This window comes from Armigeres subalbatus, unplaced genomic scaffold, assembly GCF_024139115.2.
Source record: "Armigeres subalbatus isolate Guangzhou_Male unplaced genomic scaffold, GZ_Asu_2 Contig937, whole genome shotgun sequence".
NCBI lineage: Eukaryota > Metazoa > Arthropoda > Insecta > Diptera > Culicidae > Armigeres > Armigeres subalbatus.
The window spans coordinates 1,200,990-1,219,786 of NW_026943741.1; the positions used below are offsets into that span (position 1 = coordinate 1,200,990).

The 18,797-nt window shown below is 40.8% G+C and overlaps 1 protein-coding gene across 4 annotated transcripts in view; it reads right to left on the reverse strand.

Moving 5' to 3' along the window:
• LOC134204840 (prion-like-(Q/N-rich) domain-bearing protein 25) overlaps nt 1-18,797 on the reverse strand; it is a 106,650-nt gene that overhangs the window by 19,261 nt on the left and 68,592 nt on the right. Inside the window, exon 1 of one of the 4 annotated variants that reach the window (XM_062679640.1) lies at nt 3,352-3,489. The exons of the other annotated variants lie outside the window; for them this stretch is intronic. Within the exon in view, the coding sequence (XP_062535624.1) occupies nt 3,352-3,394 (43 nt within the window). The 5' untranslated portion in view covers nt 3,395-3,489. Of the gene's footprint in view, nt 1-3,351; nt 3,490-18,797 lie in introns of those variants that run through there. 4 annotated transcript variants of the gene reach the window in all.

The following is an 18,797-nucleotide window of genomic DNA, read 5'->3' on the forward strand; positions in this document are numbered from 1 at the left end:
CTATCTCTTATAACAAAAAAGTTATTCGAGTTTTTGTATGAAAAACATGTTTTTTTCATATGCGTATATTTCAAAATGGAGCAAACCGATTTCCAATCTATTGGTTCTATTCGAAAGCTCACACTTTTCTGCGTTTATGGTGGGAAAACTGAGAGAGCGTTTTTTGTTTAAAGCGTTTTATTTCATTTTGAAAAAAATATGTTTTTAATCGAAAAACGGCTATAACTTGATAAATAAACGAGATAGGTCCATGGGTCTTCAACAAAAGACGTGTCTTTAGAAGTTCTAAATGTGGTCCATACAAAATATCCCTCAAAAATCAATACATAAAAATATATTTAAAAACGGTTTTCGTAAGGAAATAAACGTTAGATCGATCAAACTCGAAACTCGAACTATGCACATCACCCGATCCATCGTCGCTTTGATCAACCGTGTCAGTTTATTCAGAAAACCGTGTTCGTGCATATTAGCTGCCATAGCTGGCCCCAATTGATTGTATCATATGTGGCTTTGAAGTCGATGAATAGATGATGTGTGAGCACGTTGTATTCGCGGCATTTCTGCAGTACTTGGCGAATGGCGAACACCTGGTCCGTGGTGGAGCGTTCGCCCATAAAACCCGCCTGGTACTGCCCCACGAACTCCCTTGCAATTGGTGCTAGTCGACGGCATAAAATTTAGGAGAGTACCTTGTAGGCGGCGTTCAGCAATGTGATTGCGCGGTAGTTGCTACAATCCAGCATATCGCTCTTTTTATGGATGGGAAACACGACACCTTCCATCCACTTCTGCGGCAAAACTTCCTCCTCCCAAATCTTGGTGATGACGCAGTGCAGCACTCTAGCTAGTGCCTCACCACCGTGTTTAAATAGCTCCCTGGTAGTTGGTCAACCCCAGGGGCTTTGTTGTTCTTCAACCGGCCAATCTCCTCTTGGATTTCCTGGAGATCCGGAGCCGGTAAAATTATGCCCTGCGTGCGTTCTCCCAGGTCCATCACCATACCGCCATGTTCGTCTGCCACAATACCATTCAGGTGTTCTTCGTAGTGCTGCCGCCACCTTTGGATCACCTCACGCTCGTTCGTAAGAATTTTTTAATCTTTATTAAAGTGTTTTTAATCTACAGATTAACGTTCGTAAGAAGGTTCCCGTTTATGTCCTTACACATATCAGGCTGTGGCACGTGGCCCTTACGTGAACGGTTTAACTTCTCATAGAACTTTCGTGTGTTATTAGCGCGGTACAGTTGCTCCGTCTCTTCACGGTCTCGATCTTCCTGCTGGCGCTTTTTCCTCCGGAAAATCGAGTTTTGTCTGTTCCGCGCCCGTTTATATCGTACCTCGTTCGCCCTCGTGCGGTGTTGCAGCAATCTCGCCCATGCTGCATTCTTCTCTTCCACTAACTGCTCACATTCGCCGTCATACCAGTCGTTTCTCTGATCCGGGGGCACCGTGCCAAGTGCAGCGGTTGCGGTGCCACCAATGGCGGATCGAATATCTCTCCAGCCATCTTCAAAAGACGCTGCACCTAGTTGCTCTCCCTTTGAGAGTGCCACTTCCAGCTGCTGCGCGTATTCTTGGGCTAGTCTACCGTCTTGTAGCCGCCCAATGTTAAGCCGCGGCGTCCGACTTCGACGCGTGTTGTACACCGTCGAGAGTTTTGAGCGCAGGCATACTGCAACGAGGTACTGGTCGGATTCAATATTCGCACTGTGGTAAGTGCAGACTTTCGTGATGTCGGAGAAGAATTTACCGTCGATTAGAAAGTCTATTTGGTTTTCGGTTTCTTGGTTTCCACAAAGCCACATGGAGATCACCATGTGGCTTTGTGGATATTTTTGCGGGGAAAGAAGGTGCTTCAGCCTCCGCGGGAGGCTACGAAGTTTATGCATCGTTGGCCGTTGTCATTCGATTTGCCTTTTTCAAAGTGTCATAAATTGAATTAAATTACAATTAATTGCATATTATTCGGCAACTCGGCCGTACGAAAACCACTTTTTTGTTAAATATCTTGGCTGTGCATATGCACAGCATATGTTTCGAAATGGACAAATTGATATGAAATTTGCGAAAAAGAATCCACGTGTCTTGGAGGGACTCGTACCCTCAACCTCCTACTCTCTAGATAGGCGTGATAACCCCTACACAACAAGACCACTTAAAGGTCACGTTTGCGGAAAAGCCATCAGAATCCGAGTACCAACCTCCACCGCGGTTAGCTCTTTTTTACAAATTGAATATCTTTCGGATGCTTGATTTGTCCAATCTCCACATGTGCTTTACTATTGTATACCCACAGCCAAGCCAATTAAATTAATTCAAAAAGTGATTTCCAATGCATATTTATTTGTACAGTAAATTTAATCTATTTTCAGGCTCAATGACGATTGCCATTAACATTTTTGCGCAATTTTTTTTTCTTTGTTTTCTTAAAAGGCTGCGAAATTTGGTTATGGGCACCTTTATTGGTTCGGTTATGGGCACCCTTATTTTGTTGACAAATCATTCAATATCGTTTTAGTTGTCCCCTAACTTATTTCAAATGACGTTTCTATACAGTTTTTAAAATTATTTAGACCAAGGTAATTGATTGAAATAATGAGTTTAATTTCTTTGGGAATGTCTAGTTATTATATCCACACTTTTTGGAACAAATCGTTGACTGGTTTGCTTGAAACAAGTTGCATTCAACCGGGAATCCTGGTTTCTATTCATGTTTCTTTATTTTTAGCTGGGTGGTTATTTTTTCAAGGGTGCCCACAACCGAACCACAAAATTGAAATACCCAAAAATGTAAAATTTGCAAAATTGTCCATATTTTTTTTTCAAACCGATGCAATCAAACTATTTTTTTTGCTAGTAGTAAGATTATTAGTCTAGCTTTGGATTGGTATACAAATGTCGGCAAAAGATCAACTAGGGCCAAAGTTATGAATCAAAGACAAAAGGGTGCCCACAGACAAACAAGAAAACAACTTGTCACAAAAATGGAATACAGTGATCTTCCTTTGTGTCTAGCCCACATCCTGCAGAACACAGGAAAGTGCACATTCATCAAAAAAAATCAAATAAGTTGAATAAGTATGAAGTGAGAGTTATGAGACCCATTCATTGGCAGCCATCCAGATAAGATAATCTTCCACTACACTAATCAATCAAACACCTGCTGTTTCAAAATGCATTTCTAACAGGCATTGCGACATTTGAACATTTAAATTGTAATAAGCTTCTACGAGATTTTCTATCCGAATTCGAGTTGTTAAGTCACGGTTAAGCGCAGCACGACACAAAAAAAAACTCATCACCTTTATCCACAAACCATTAATGATCCTTAACAGTACAAGTACTACCTCTCACGATCAGTATCACTAGGAACCACTTCACAATGCGCATGTTTAGTCAACGATCGAAGCTAATTCAAACAACCAATCCCGCAAAACACCTGTTCGATACTAACTTGCGACCGGCTGCCGGTCGATGGTTTGTACAATCACATGTGAGTGGAATTTTGCCTACGGAATTGTCCACTTAATCTTATCACATTGAGCCCAATCGTTATCGGCTGACTGGACTGGGTTTCGGCCGGTGGTAGCCGCAGTTGATAGTGACCGTTGATCCAGGTGTAAGTCGATTGGTGATTATAATTGTTTGAAGCTGACTGGATTTTCTGATATGTTCAATTGTGGTGATCGATATCTACATTGATATTAGGCGAGATAGCGAAACTGATTTCACATCATAGGAAAAACAGAAATAACTCTTTTGAAGTGGATGACCAGAATGCAAAGCTTATCACTTTTTTCCTCCTGCGTACACCGTTGGCCCGGATTATTTTTAGAGCAATTTAATAATATTCCTTATTTTAGAAACCGAAAATAGTTTTTAAATCCTCTTAGAGCTAGTTTCAAATGATTTCTTCATTTATCCCAGTCTATAATCCTTTACAATTTCCTAGTTATGTTTAATTCGTAACTCTTAATAGTTGATGAGTAGTTGAATGCTGAAATCGAAACAATGTATCAGTGCAATCTTAATTGTTATTAAAATAAAACATTATTCATCTTCTTGTTCTTCTATGGTTCTATATTCCAACTGGAACTTGCAGACTGGTCTGCTTCTCAACTTAGTATTATACTAGTTAGCATTTCCTCAGTACAATGGATGCACTATGACCAGGAATTCAAGTATGCTTCTCACTCAAAAACATCCTGAACCGGATCAAGAATCACACTCGACATTTTCGGATTGACAGTTCTGAGCCTTTGTTCGCAATGGTAACTGGAGACCCCAAAAACATCATTCCAACCAATAAAAATATATGGCGTAAAAGTCCATCATTCAACACATTTTGTTATTGGTGAAGGAACCTAACTCTGCCTAAATTATTGAAACCAACTAATTTAGAAGCAACATTAAAAGCCGTCGAAATGTAGTTTTATCAAATGCATAGATTGCTGGTGCAGACTGAGATCACAATAATGGGGGAGGACTGACCGAGTTGCTAAATTTCCTAATCACCATCCACACTTTTGGAACCCAGCGGATACAGCGGATATGCCAATGCCAACGCTAAAATGCCGGATTAGCTGGAAACGATATACTTAGGAGTCCCAATTTATTTATCATCAGACTAAGGCCGGAGTGGCCTGTGCTGCACATAAAAGACTTCTCCATTCAGCTCGGTCCATGGCTGCACTTCGCCAACCACGCAGTCTGCGGAGGGTCCGCAAGTCGTCCTCCACCTGATCGATCCACCTTGCCCGCTGAGCACCTCGCCTTCTTGTTCCCGTCGGATCGTTGTCGAGAACCATTTTCACCGGATTACTGTCCGACATTCTGGCTACGTGCCCGGCCCACCGCAGTCTTCCGATTTTCGCGGTGTGAACGATGGATGGTTCTCCCAACAGCTGATGCAACTCGTGGTTCTTTCGCCTCCTCCACGTACCGTCCGCCATCTGCACCCCACCATAGATGGTACGCAACACTTTCCTTTCGAAAACTCCCAGTGCGCGTTGGTCCTCCACGAGCATCGTCCAGGTCTCGTGTCCGTAGAGAACTACCGGTCTAATAAGCGTTTTGTAAATAGTCAGTTTGGTATGGCGGCGATCTCTATTCGATCTTGAGTCCAAAGTACGTACGATTTCCAGCCACTATGCGTCTCCGAATTTCTCTGCTGGTATCGTTATCGGCGGTCACCAGTGAGCCCAAGTACACGAATTCTTCAACCACCTCGATTTCGTCACCACGGAAACAAACTCGTGGTGGATGGCTTGCATTGTCCTCTCTTGAGCCTCCTCTTATCATGTACTTCGTCATCGACGTGTTGATAACTAGTCCAATCCGCATCTAGTCTGATGTAGTCTTCCTCCATCCTCCTCAAAGTTACGTGCCATCCCGAGCAGCACAAGTGAGTCAAAAATGGTTGCAGCAACTTGATTGTGACCAAATCTGGTCACATATGAGTTGCAGTAACCTACGTGGAACATGTGTGCTGCTAGGGATGATATCAATGTCGTCGGCGAAACCAAATAACTGGACGGACCTCGTGAAAATCGTACCACTCGTGTCAATCCCTGCCCTTCGTATTACCCCTTCCAAAGCGATGTTGAATAGCAGACAGGAAAGACCATCACCTTGCCGTAACCCTCTGCGGGTTTCGAAGGGACTCGAGAATGCCCCTGAAACTCGAACTACGCACATCACCGGATCCATCGTCGCCTTGATCAACCGTATCAGTTTATCCGGAAATCCGTTTTCGTGCATTAGCTGCCATAGCTGGTCCCGATCGATTGTATCATATGCGGCTTTGAAGACGATAAATAGATGATGTGTGGGCACGTTGTATTCGCGGCATTTGTGCAATACCTGACGTATGACGAACACTTGGTCTGTGGTGGAGCGTTCGCCCATAAAACCCGTCTGGTACTGCCCCACGAACTCCCTTGCAATTGGTGTTAGTCGACGGCATAAAATTTGGGAGAGTACCTTGTAGGCGGCGTTCAGTAATGTGATTGCGCGGTAGTTGCTACAATCCAGCTTATCGCCCTTTTTGTAGATGGGACACACGACACCTTCCATCCACTCCTGCGGCAGAACCTCATCCTCCCACACCTTGGTAATCACCCAGTGCAGCGCTCTAGCCAGTGCTTCACCACCGTGTTTAAACTGCTCTCCTGATAGTTGTTCAACTCCAGGGGCTTTGTTGCTTTCAGCCGGCCGATTTCCTTCTGGAATTCCTGGAGATTCGGAGCTGGAAATCGCATGTCCTGCGCGCGTGCTCCCTAGGTTCATTACCATACCGCCATCTTCGTCTGCCAAATCGCCATTCATGTGCTCTTCATAGTGCTGCCGCTACCTTTGGATCACCTCACGCTCGTTTGTAAGAAGGTTCCCGTTTATGTCCTTACACATATCGGGCTGTGGCACGAGGCCCTTACGTGAACGGTTCAACTTCTCATAGAACTTTCGTGCGTTATTAGCGCGGTACAGTTCCTCCGTCTCTTCACGGTCTCGATCTTTCTGCTAACGCTTTTTCCTCCGGAAAATCGAGTTTTGTCTGTTCCGCGCCCGTTTGTATCGTGCCTCGTTCGCCCTCGTGCGGTGTTGCAGCAAACTGCTCACATTCGCCGTCATACCAGTCGTTTCTCTGATCCGGAGCCACCGTGCCTAGTGCAGCGGTTGCGGTGCTTCCAATGGCGGATCGAATATCTCTCCAGCCATCTTCAAGAGATGCTGCGCCTAGCTGCTCTTCCGTTGGGAGTGCCACTTCCAGCTGCTGCGCGTAGTCTTGGGCTAGTCTACCGTCTTGTAGCCGCCCAATGTTTAGCCGCGGCGGACGACTCCGACGCGTGTTGATCACCGTCGAGAGTTTTGAGCGCAGACATACTGCAACGAGGTAGTGGTCGGATTCAATATTCGCACTGCGGTAAGTGCGTACGTTCGTGATGTCGGAGAAGAATTTACCGTCGATTAGAACGTGGTCGATTTGGTTTTCCGTTACTTAATTAGGTGATTTCCATGTGGCCTTGTGGATATTCTTGCGGGGGAAGAAAGTGCTTCGGACTACCATTCCGCGGGAGGCTGCAAAGTTTATGCATCGTTGGCCGTTGTCGTTCGATACGGTATGCAGACTATCCGGTCCGATGACCGGTCTATACATTTCCTCCCTACCTACCTGAGCGTTCATGTCACCGATGACGATTTTGACGTCCCGCAGTGGGCATCCATCGTATGTCTGCTCCAGCTGCGCATAGAACGCTTCTTTCTCGTCGTCGGATCTCCCTTCGTGTGGGCAGTGCACGTTGATGATGCTATAGTTGAAGAAAAGGCCTTTTATTCTCAGCTTGCACATCCTTGCCTTGATTGGCTGCCACCCAATCACGCGTTGGCGCATCTTTCCCAGCACTATGAAGCCGGTTCCCAGCTCGTTGGTGGTGCCACAGCTTTGGTAGAAGGTAGCCGCTCGATGCCCGCTTTTCCACACTTTCTGTCCTGTCCAGCAGATTTCCTGCAACGCTACGACATCGAAGTTGCGGGGATGTAATTCATCGTAGATTATCCTGTCGCAACCTGCGAAGCCTAGCGACTTGCAGTTCCATGTTCCAAGCTTCCAATCGTGATCCTTTATTCGTCGCCTAGGTCGTTGCCGATTGTATCGAGTCGTATTATCTTCTATGTCGTTCGTAATAGTTGTTTTTAAAGGCGGCTTATTGGGCCTGCGCAAACCTCCTGTCTCGTCGGAGGGCCGTCGTGTCAGGGCTGTTTAGCGTCCCACCTAACACCAGGACTTGGGCTTGTGCGCTTTGAGCGGCACACGGTCGCTTTGGCGGAGCCTAGTTGCGGATACATGCAGCTTTTTATAGAGGTTTAACAGGGCCCACTGTCAAACCCCACCACATCCTAGGCAGGCGCCACAACTCGCAGATGGCCTGGGGAGGGATCGTCAAGCCCTTGGACTTAGTCCCTGCTGCCCCTAGGAGTCCCCTTAGGAGTCCCAAGCAGGGCTGACAATAGTCATTCTCGTCGTATGAAGAAAGCGAAAAAAATTTAGTCTGCTTCATAACATTGCACGACGCAACACCTATTCGTTTTCTTCGCGCCGCATGCGTACCACGACGATAGTCGCGCAGCCAAAAGTTATGACGATTTTCGTCATCACTTCTTCACACAATTGATTGCACGTCATTATAGACGGACTGGTTAAAAACATAATAGCGTCTCAAATAAACAAATAGTAGGAAATTTGGTAACATAAATGTATCAATAACATTCATAACGCTTTCATACGTTGCTTCAAATTCATTATTACAAATAATTAGTAAAAATCTTCGTATGGCAGCTGCCGCTTGAAGAATAACGGTATGAAGTCTTCGTTCTTCGATGTCGTCAGGACGATTTGGTTACACGACGAAAGCTAACGTCGTGCGCGTCATTGACGATGTGTGGAGTAGCAATGAAGACAATGCAACTCGTCGCTACTGTGGCATTTCGTGCTATGACGATGACGATTGTCAGCCCTGGTCCCCAAGCGATAGATAAATATTGCAGCAGATTAAATACATTTTCATTTTTAGCATAAGTGTGTTGAAAGAAATCGGGAAGTTGGTTAAATCGGTACTGGTCGGGTGTCGGCACCCCGGCGAAACTTTCAACAGATAACAGATATGGACATTTTGACATATGTCATTCATGCGCTATTAAAACACGATGCCTATGTTTCGCTTAACAAAGAAAACTTTTTTTTTATCAAGTAAAAACCTGTGAAAACCTACTTAGAATTTTTTTTGGTTATTTGCGTAGTGTTTCGAAACGAAGTAAAACGATCGAAAAAGTAAAAATATTACGTATTTACAAAGTAAATTTACTCTATTTTGTGATTCAATATTGAATGCTACCGTAGCGTTCGCAATTAATCTTTTATTTTCACTTTTCAAAATGATTGCTAATTTTGGTTGTCGGCACCCAAACATGGTCGGTTGTCGGCACCCCTTTTTCCAAGGGTGATCAAAGTTTTTTCCTAATTCCAGGTTATTAGCCACGTTGCAACATTGCAACGCGTTGTGAGGTTTTTTGGGGTGCCGATAACCGACCAGCTTTTCATAACCCACCAAGAAAACGGTAGTTACAATGCTCCTGAAAGATAAAATAAATTAAATTTCTTCACCAGTTGTTACCTTATGCCTATAGGCTCCCATTGGTATGTAAATATTACCACTTTGTTCAATTGGGCGAAAGTATTCAACCAAAAACATAAGGGTTTTCTTCTTCTTCTTATTGGCATTACATCCCCACACTGGGACAGAGCCGCCTCGCAGCTTAGTGTTCATTAAGCACTTCCACAGTTATTAACTACGAGGTTTCTAAGCCAAGTTACCATTTTTGCATTCGTATATCATGAGGCTAGCACGATGATACTTTTATGCCCAGAAATTTATTTTCCTCGTACCATTTTCCATACAAACTTGAAACGCCATGTGCTAAGTCAGTTTTTATCTAAATTAGCTCAAATTTTTAGGAGAACTTTCAGAACAGGAAAAAAAACAAATGAGCAGGTGGTCGGTTAAAGCTAAAAAGGTTGGATTTTAAAATTATTATGGTTGAACTGATCACAGAAGCAAGGATCGAGTGAGTAGAGCTACCTGCAAGGCTAACTGTATGTATGTTACAAAATAGCATCAATTGGGCTACCAATGATAAGGCTGTTGCCTGAAGGAAAGCAATCAGCGGCATCAATTTCTCACGTAAGAATACCCACAAACACAACTGATAACACTCGAGGGGGGATACTTGCTTTCCTGTAGACCACGTGCTGATTGACGAAGGGCAATTCCCGAACGATAGGCCCATTCAGGTGAAAGAGTAAGTCATTCAAATTGTTTGTAACTCTCTCAGAAGCGTTACAAGAGGACAAATGCAAATTGTCTATTTTAACGTTACGTTTGCGAATGATCCTTTCTAGCTGTCATTACAAATTCACGCATGACGTTACAAATTCGTAAAATAACAGCACGATACGTTTAAATATAAATAATAAATATAAACAATAAGACAATCCATGAAACAACTCTGATCAGCTGGCGAATTTTGTTGACTTGATTTTTTACAGCTTCAGACCGGACTGACACAACAGCACAAGAACATTTTGTTAAGGGCGGTCAAACAGAGTTGCCTCCAACTGCATGCACCCTTTGTTTTGATTTTGATTGAAATTACCATTACAGAATATCCACCTCATGGATAGAGATAGCCTAATATCAAACGCATGGTAGTTGCATGGGTTGCTAAACAGATCCGTCAGAAGCTGGGATAGGAGCCAACGGCATCTACTTTTAAACTATTATATACTTGTCGCTTGTTTATTATAGCTTTAAATTTCCTCCATACATAAAAAAACCTGATTAATCCACCTAGCGGTGATGGTGCCTTTCTCGTGCATTATAAAAATAGTATTTTGGCCATTACTTTTGAGCCCATAGTCCGATCTGGCCAATTTTCAATAGGAAACAATGGGAGAGTATTCTGCGTCGAGTGCAACATGTTGCGAGTAAATCGGTTAAGGATAAGTGCCTGAAAAATGAGTGACATTTTTTTACTCATTTTTTTAATAAAAAAAACTGATATTTTGGCCATAACTCCCGAGCCCATAGTCCGATCAGACCAATTTTCAATAGAAAACAATAGTAGGTTATCCTGCGTCGAATGCAACTTGTTGCGAGTAAATCGGTTAAGGATAAGTTCCTGAAAAATGAGTGACATTTTTTTACTCATTTTTTCTATAAAAAAGTGGTATTTTGGCCATAACTTCCGATCCCATAGTCCGATCTGACCAATTTTCAATAGGAAACAATGGTAGAGTATCCTGCGTCGAGTGCAACATGTTGCGAGTAAATCGGTTAAGGATAAGTGCCTGAAAAATGAGTGACATTTTTTTACTTATTTTTTTTTATAAAAAAGTGGTATTTTGGCCATAACATCCGAGCCCATAGTCCGATCTGACCAATTTTCAATAGGAAACAATGGTCGAGTATCCTGCGTCGAATGCAACTTGTTGCGAGTAAATCGGTTAAGGATAAGTACCTGAAAAATGAGTGACATTTTTTTTTGGGTCGGGTGCGCACAGACATACACACATACACACACACACACACACACACATACACACAGACATCACCTCAATTCGTCGAGCTGAGTCGATCGGTATACAACACTATGGGTCTCCGGGCCTTCTATAAAAAGTTTGCTTTTGGAGCGATCATATAGCCTTTACCGTATACTTAGTATACGAGAAAGGCAAAACCATTCTATTTTGAGATAAGGTATGTAGTATCGAAGTTTTACAAGACGATCAATCAACAACATGCGCAAGAAAAACGCATCGGCGCCAGTCACGGTCAATGACAACTCCGGGAAAAATAGGAATATTGAGAATTCTAAAAATTCCTAAAGGTTGTGGTAACTTCCGATCTTTTCCTACCAAACAGAGCCCTAGCCTAATCCATTTTTCTAGCTAGGGCAATAAGTTATACACAGGAAAAAAATCCGTAACTGAATTCATGACTAAAAAGTCATGAATTCATAAAACTTGTTTGTTCATGACATCATGACTACGGTTCATGATATCATAACCGAAACAGCGATTTCCATAGCATTTTTCTTAACCGCTCGAAGCGTTATCAAAATTCTATCTGCATTTATATGATGAATTTGTGTCATGTTCTATGACTCTGAGTCATGAAATCATGAAGCTGGGTCATGAAAAATGACGCTGAGCGGTAGAAACATGACTCAGAGTCATGAAAACATGACTCAAAGTCATGAAAATATGTCAAAATATCCGAAATTAGCGTTATGCAGCTTGTAGAATTGTTGTTTTTTTCTGTCAAGCCGGTTGTAGATGTTTTTCAGGTCGTGTCTTTATTTTCAATTTTTAAATAGTTAATCAATTTATCTTCGTTCTGGTGACTTGTATAAGGTAAAGATTTAATTAATAGTGAGACATTTTAGATGTGTAAAAAAAGTGTGCGGTTGCGTTTCTGTTATTACTGCTCTCGTAATTTTTATTTCGTCCAGCGTTCCGCGGTTTCCTTCGTGACAAATTGGGAAAGTGTCTTTCGGGATCCCGGTCCGATTGCTTTCGCGAACAGTGTAATTAATGTGCATCTGTGATATGATTCTGTTTGCATAACATGTGTCATAAACATTTTGTTGAATTTTTTCTTTTGTTTCGTTGATCAGTGTCCGTGTTTCATACGGTTTTTACGGTCAAATACAGTCGATCGTGGTGGAAATTATTTTCTATGTAAGCAGGACAGATTTCCGTTAGGTTCCCATGGTGAATAATAGAAGAACAAACAATTCGTACACCTGGGACGCAGCGGCGTAGCACCAAACCAGATACCGGAAGCCGAGGCACAAAACCATACAACGTTGAACTATCCGAAAGTGGATCCCGCCGGTAAGCAGAAATTTTGTTCTGCTTTGTGCCGGTGAGTAAATTCATTAGAAAGTGAAAATTTAGTTCGCGTTCAGTCGTGTTTTCTTTAGTACCTACAAGCAGAACAATCGGCTGATACGGATTGAAATGATTTTTTTTTTATCTGTATTATACAGCGAAAATAAAAAAATCAAATCAGTGAATTGTTTCGACGAATGTGCTAAAATAAATTAAACGCTCATTAGTTACAAAATGCATTTTGAGTTGAATGTGCTTGAAAGAAATTTCCCAAACTCCACTCCGTTTAGCTCTTCACAGATGTTGTAGTCAGTAATGTATGATTTGTACTTACGATTTTTATTTTGGCATTTAAATCGACGTTCTGGTCCCTGGGATCTTAAATAACAGATGCCAGATTCATGAATCATGTTTCTGCATTCATGACCTTAGTGCATAGTTCCAGTTGCATGAATTCCCACTTCCCGTCAAATAAATCGGAATCATTAATAACAGATGCCAGATTCATGAATTACGATTCTGTTTTAATGACTTCAGTCCATGGTTCCAGTGTCCAAGCTTCATGATATCATGACTCTGTTTGCCACTTTTCGCCACAAAATATCTAAAACGTTACGCCAAGCTAGCGTTACAGCCAAATAAGTGATGATTTTATGATCTTTTTTCGTGGTATATTTTCATAACATGAAAACATACATTTTTCTCTAAATCATTACTCATTTTGCCACTTTTTAGTTCCGGATTTTTACCCGTGTAGTAATTAAGGATTCATCGTATTTAGTCCTCACTACCAACAGCAGTCTCAAAAATAAAACATAATTAATGTTACCTTGCAGACAGTTGAAAGACTCGAATTCCTCTGGTTTGAGGCTAAACTGTATGCAGCGAAAACAACTTTTCAAGCAATTAGTTAAAAACCTCGGTACCCGTTCCTAGGCTGAACTGACTGCTGGAAAAATCGAGTTTTTTAGGGGTTTAAATACATACTAACTCTTCTTGAACTGGTGAACAATGGTAGTGAGAGGAACACACGGAAGTTCTCATTACTGAACAAATTCTCTTGCTTGAAATGGTCTTGTAGACAGAGCTAAATCCCGGGTTTTAAGAGTTTTACTGGTGATATTCTAGAAGCATTGCACCAATTGCATCAGCTGTTGGGAGAACCATCCATCGTTCACACCGCGAAAATCGGACGACTGCGATGGGCCGGGCACGTAGCCAGAATGTCGGACAGTAACCCGGTGAAAATGGTTCTCGACAACGATCCGACGGGCACAAGAAGGCGAGGTGCGCAGCGGGCAAGGTGGATCGATCAGGTGGAAGATGACTTGCGGACCCTCCGTAGACTGCGTGGTTGGCGACGTGTAGCCATGGACCGAGCCGAATGGAGAAGACTCTTATATACCGCACAGGCCACTTCGGCCTTAGTCTGAATAAATAATAATAATTCTAGAAGCATGGCAATGATATGGCTAGGGCTCCGATGCATGACCAAGTAACAGTATTACTGTTCTGTTTTCTCAAGAAAGGATTGATTTCCTATTGATAAGGGGCGCGCCTTAAATGATTGCTCTCTTTGAAGGGTCTAAATAGCGGGACCTTGTGATGGTGGTCTTGAGAAAACAAAACAACAACTGTATCGAAACAGATACTGCATTGCTTCTCAATAGCACTGGAGTAATTCGACATGCACTTAAACACTAAGGATAGGGGAAACTGGACACATGATCCCCAGGGACACATGATCCCCCTGTTTTCTCGAAGACTAATCACATTTTATACCAGTGATATGTGCGAACGGATCCATTAGATAGATTAATGAATCTGAGTAACATTTGATATTAGTTACTTTATGTTTATGGGTTTTAGAGGTTTTATTATTTAAGGATTCTCAATCCTTTTTTTTTTTTCAAAGGAGAAAAGTTTATTAACTTTGAATATGTCTAACCAAAACGTACCAAATTTTTACTGGACAAAGTTTTATTATTGTAGAATTGAATAAATTCATTCAATTAACTATTGCTTAGTTTTCATTGTATACAAAAACAACACAAGATAAATACTCAACATGGACACACTTGATCCCTCACAGTTTGGACACACTTGATCCCGATATTGCATATATGAGGGCGTTTGTTGTATAGCGTCGCATATTATTGTATTGTCTGTAACTAATTGATCTGTTAAAATTCTTTTCTTGTTAAAAAGTATAAATACATTTTATTTCTCTTTAATTTTGTCAATCAGACAATACAAGCGCAATTTGAATTTCTCAATAGCCTTATTTCATTAACCAGAACAAAGTGTAGTTGAACATACTTAGTTTTGATTAGTTTTATTAAATGCATTTGAACATTATTTTCAATGAAAAATAGTGTAAATTAAGCTTTGAAAATACTCAACAAATCACAGGGCTTAAAATCAGTATTGTTCGATCTGATTTTTTTTTTTCGTTTGAACTAGGAGAAGTTTGCTTACAATCACCATTTATTTGTAAATCTTCTTAAAGAATTTTTAATAATAGGCTCATTCAATATCTTTTGGTCAGTCGTTTAAGAGAAATCGCATTTGTGTAATAATAACACGCACTACAAAAATGATGATGCGTGATAGTACCATATTGATGTATGAAGTCATCATCCTGGTATGATCACGGTTGTGGTATTGGTAGTAGTCTGGCGATCTCGATGTACCGTCGTCGGGGAGGCAATTCAGCTACTTAGAATGATTGTAGAATAGATTTAATGCATCTGAGGGCAAGAAGATCAAAATATAAGAGACCTTTTTTAACTATTTAATAGAATAATTAGATTCTAAAATTACAAAGATATATTTATGTATCGATCAACCATTTTTTGTATCATAACTGTATCAATCACAAAGAGAGATCCTCTTGGAAACATCATGGTTGCCGTGATATGACCATTGTCTTTTAGTGGAGTGAATGGTTTGCAGATAAATCATGATCACCATGCCAATTTTGTTGCTATAGCAGACATTCTATCTGTCACATTACTCTATTCGAGAACTAAAATACTTCCCTTGCTTAATACCAACAATATTTAATTTTCACTTTGAGTGATATTACGGCAGACTATGAAGAATTATTAGGATTTGAGACTAGCCGAGAGCTTCTTATTTGAAACCTTCTAGCAGACATATTGTCACTATGAATGGGGTTCCAATTAATTGGTCTAGCGAAGCCAAATATTTAGGACTTCTGCTGGACCAAAATTAACTTTAAAAATCACATTGAAGGCCTTCAAGCCAAATGTAACAAATATATTAAGTGTCTATATCCACATATAAACAGAAAATCAAAACTTTGTCTTAAGAATAAACTTTTGATTTACAAACAAATTTTTAGACCTGCCATGTTGTATGCTGTGCCAATATGGACTAGTTGCTGCAATACCAGAAAAAAGGCACTTCAGAGGATTCAAAATAAAATTTCGAAGATGATTCTAAAATTGCCTCCGTGGTATAGTACCAATGAGCTTCATAGAATTTCTGATATTGAGACATTGCTACCAATGTCCAATAACATAATTTCCAATTTTAGACTAAAATCGTTGCAATCTTCTATTGCAACGATTAACTCCTTGTACCCTTAGTATAAAATAGGTTAAGTTTAGTTTAAGTTGAAAACATTGTAATTATTATTATTTATCTTTATTAACGAGATTTTCGGCCCTTGGCCGGCTCCTCTCGAACATTGTAATTCCTACATGGTTCAATTCAACCAGAGGAAAAATTCTAACTGCCAGAGGCAATTGAAATGTATTAATAATAACTAAAAAGTAACATAGCAAATAAGGATGATAGTGTTAAGAAAACACGGAACACCTAGTCTAAGAGATGAATGCATGTATTAGATAATTAGCAAATAAAATTAAATAAAAAAAAAAAAAGAAAAAAACGTTTATTCAAAACGTGTCGAAATTCTGTCCGATAATCACTTTAAATCAGAGATTTGAAGTGGCGTCGGTTTTACCCACAGTGTCGGTTTTACCCACAGTTCCCTATTGTAGATCCAGTTGAAAACCGAACTGAGCTAACGCGACAATCGCATTTTCTCCCATTTCCGAATGTCGCAACTGCATCTATAGTGGTACGCAGGATGGCGCACGTCTATGGCACAGATGCGCACTACTCGCGATCAGAATTTTTAAAAACTACATGTTAGCCTACAAATCTACACATGTTTTTTTTTAATCAAAATATTTAGACTTTTGTTTTGCCAATCTAAAAATAAATGAAATATCTAACTCGAAAAATCAAACTATTTTTGGCTAAAATGTGTTTTAACGTTTTAACAATCATTTTAAAATTGTCGTCCTATATCCCTTGCCGAGTGAAATAAAAAAAAGCATAATCTGGCCCCCATTTTGTTATCTCGCTTTCGTCGGGGCCAATGGCGCCAGAAGCGCAAGACATATCTACTTCTAAACCAATCCATACTTCTCGCTTATTTATCTTCCAATTTCCTCCACCAACTTCGCACTTCGGGGGGAAATAGGAAAAAGTTCCTAATCGTTGTGGTAACTCCAGATCTTCCTGAATCTTATCCTTTCTAAAGTGCTCGAAAAGATAACACTTAACTTTCCTAACTGTTCTCGGGTCATTATGACCCGAATTGCATTTTGAAATTGTAATAACTTGTTAACGCAACAGTTTAAAGATCTAAAACTTCTTGAATTTTCCTATTTCGTGAAAAACTTCTCCTGGACGTTGTTCCTGAAGGGCTCCAAAAAAAACTCACACTTACGGTGTTCGGGTCATATTGACTCGGATTTGACTTAGCAATATTTCAGGCACTTCTCAGCCAAATTCACATGTTTATATACCCAAAATAATCGTCAGCCCATAAATTTTCCGAAATTGATCAGATTATTGATCGGATACACCAGTGTTGGTAAAATCGTTCATAAAACTCAATCATTGAGCGCTCCCGCACGAACCAACTCGTTTGCGATTTTAAAGGAATGCATCACGTCTGAGTTTTTCATGCTAAAACGGATCATTTCACTCATTTCCCAAAAATAATTTGATTCAACTCAGCCATGATTTTTTAGGTGCTGAGTTGGATGCGTTCCAACGCACGTTTGATTTGAATCGTTCGTGAGTTTTGAGATTTTGAGCTACACCTACATCTTGTAATCATCGGAGGAAAGATCGTCAGTTGGCCACTTTTAATATGAACGAAAAATGCAAACGAATATCGCGCGTGAACGATTTAGTTGCTGTTTTTTAACAGAAATGTACCCAGAGAAGACGAATCATGAATGCAGACAATATTTCGACAGGTGTTCCAGGTTCTCCAACCCATTCTGGATTTCAGAGCATTAGTCTACCAGGTCAATAACGCTTGGTACGAAACCAATAGCAAACCATGATGCCCATACAGGCCCTTGGAGGCCATGCGCATCTAGATATGTGCCCATTTACGATCAAGATATGTCCAAAGCGAATATTCTAAGTTCTCCTAATCATTCTGGAGTTCAGACCAATTGATCTACCAAGCCAATAACAACACATACGTGCTCTTATTTAATTTATTTATTTGTTCACTATATTAAGTAACCTGCGACATAAGTCTTTGATTAATGTTACATTAGCATCATAAGGTAGAATGGCGGAACGTTTTTTCTAATGCCATGATGAATAATATTAGTAGTTAATAATATTATTCATCATGGGCGTAGCCAGGATTTTGAGAAGGGGGGCAACTTTTTTAGGTCTTCTAAATTGTTATTTTTTCAGTAGTTTTAGTGCTCGGCACGGTAGGCACGTAACACGGTAGATCACTTTGACGTGGTGTGTTACGGTGTAAGATCTACCAAACAGCGCCCTAGCTTAATCCATTTTTCTAGCTAGGGCAATAAGTTGTGGTAATTAACATTTCAAGTCTCAGAAATGAAACATAATTAATGTTACCTTGCAGACAGTTGAAAGACTCGAATTCCTCTTGTTTGAGGCTAAACTGTATGCATCGAAAGCAAATTTTTAAGCAGTTAGTTAAAATACATCGGTACCCGGTCCTAGGCTGAACTGACTGATGGAAAAATCGAGTTGGGGGTTCCAATACGTACTAACTCTTCAAGAACTGATGAACAATAGTAGTGAGAGGAACACACGGAAGTTTTTATTACTGAACAAATTCTCTACCTTGAAATGGTCTTGTAAACAGAGCTAAATCCCGGGTTTTCAACGTTTTACTGGTGATATTCTGGAAGCAAGGCAAGGATGTGGCTAGGGCTCCGATACATGGCCAAATAACAGTAATTCTCAAGCGAAGATTGACTTCCTATAGATATGGGGTGCGTCTTCAATGGGATTGCTCTC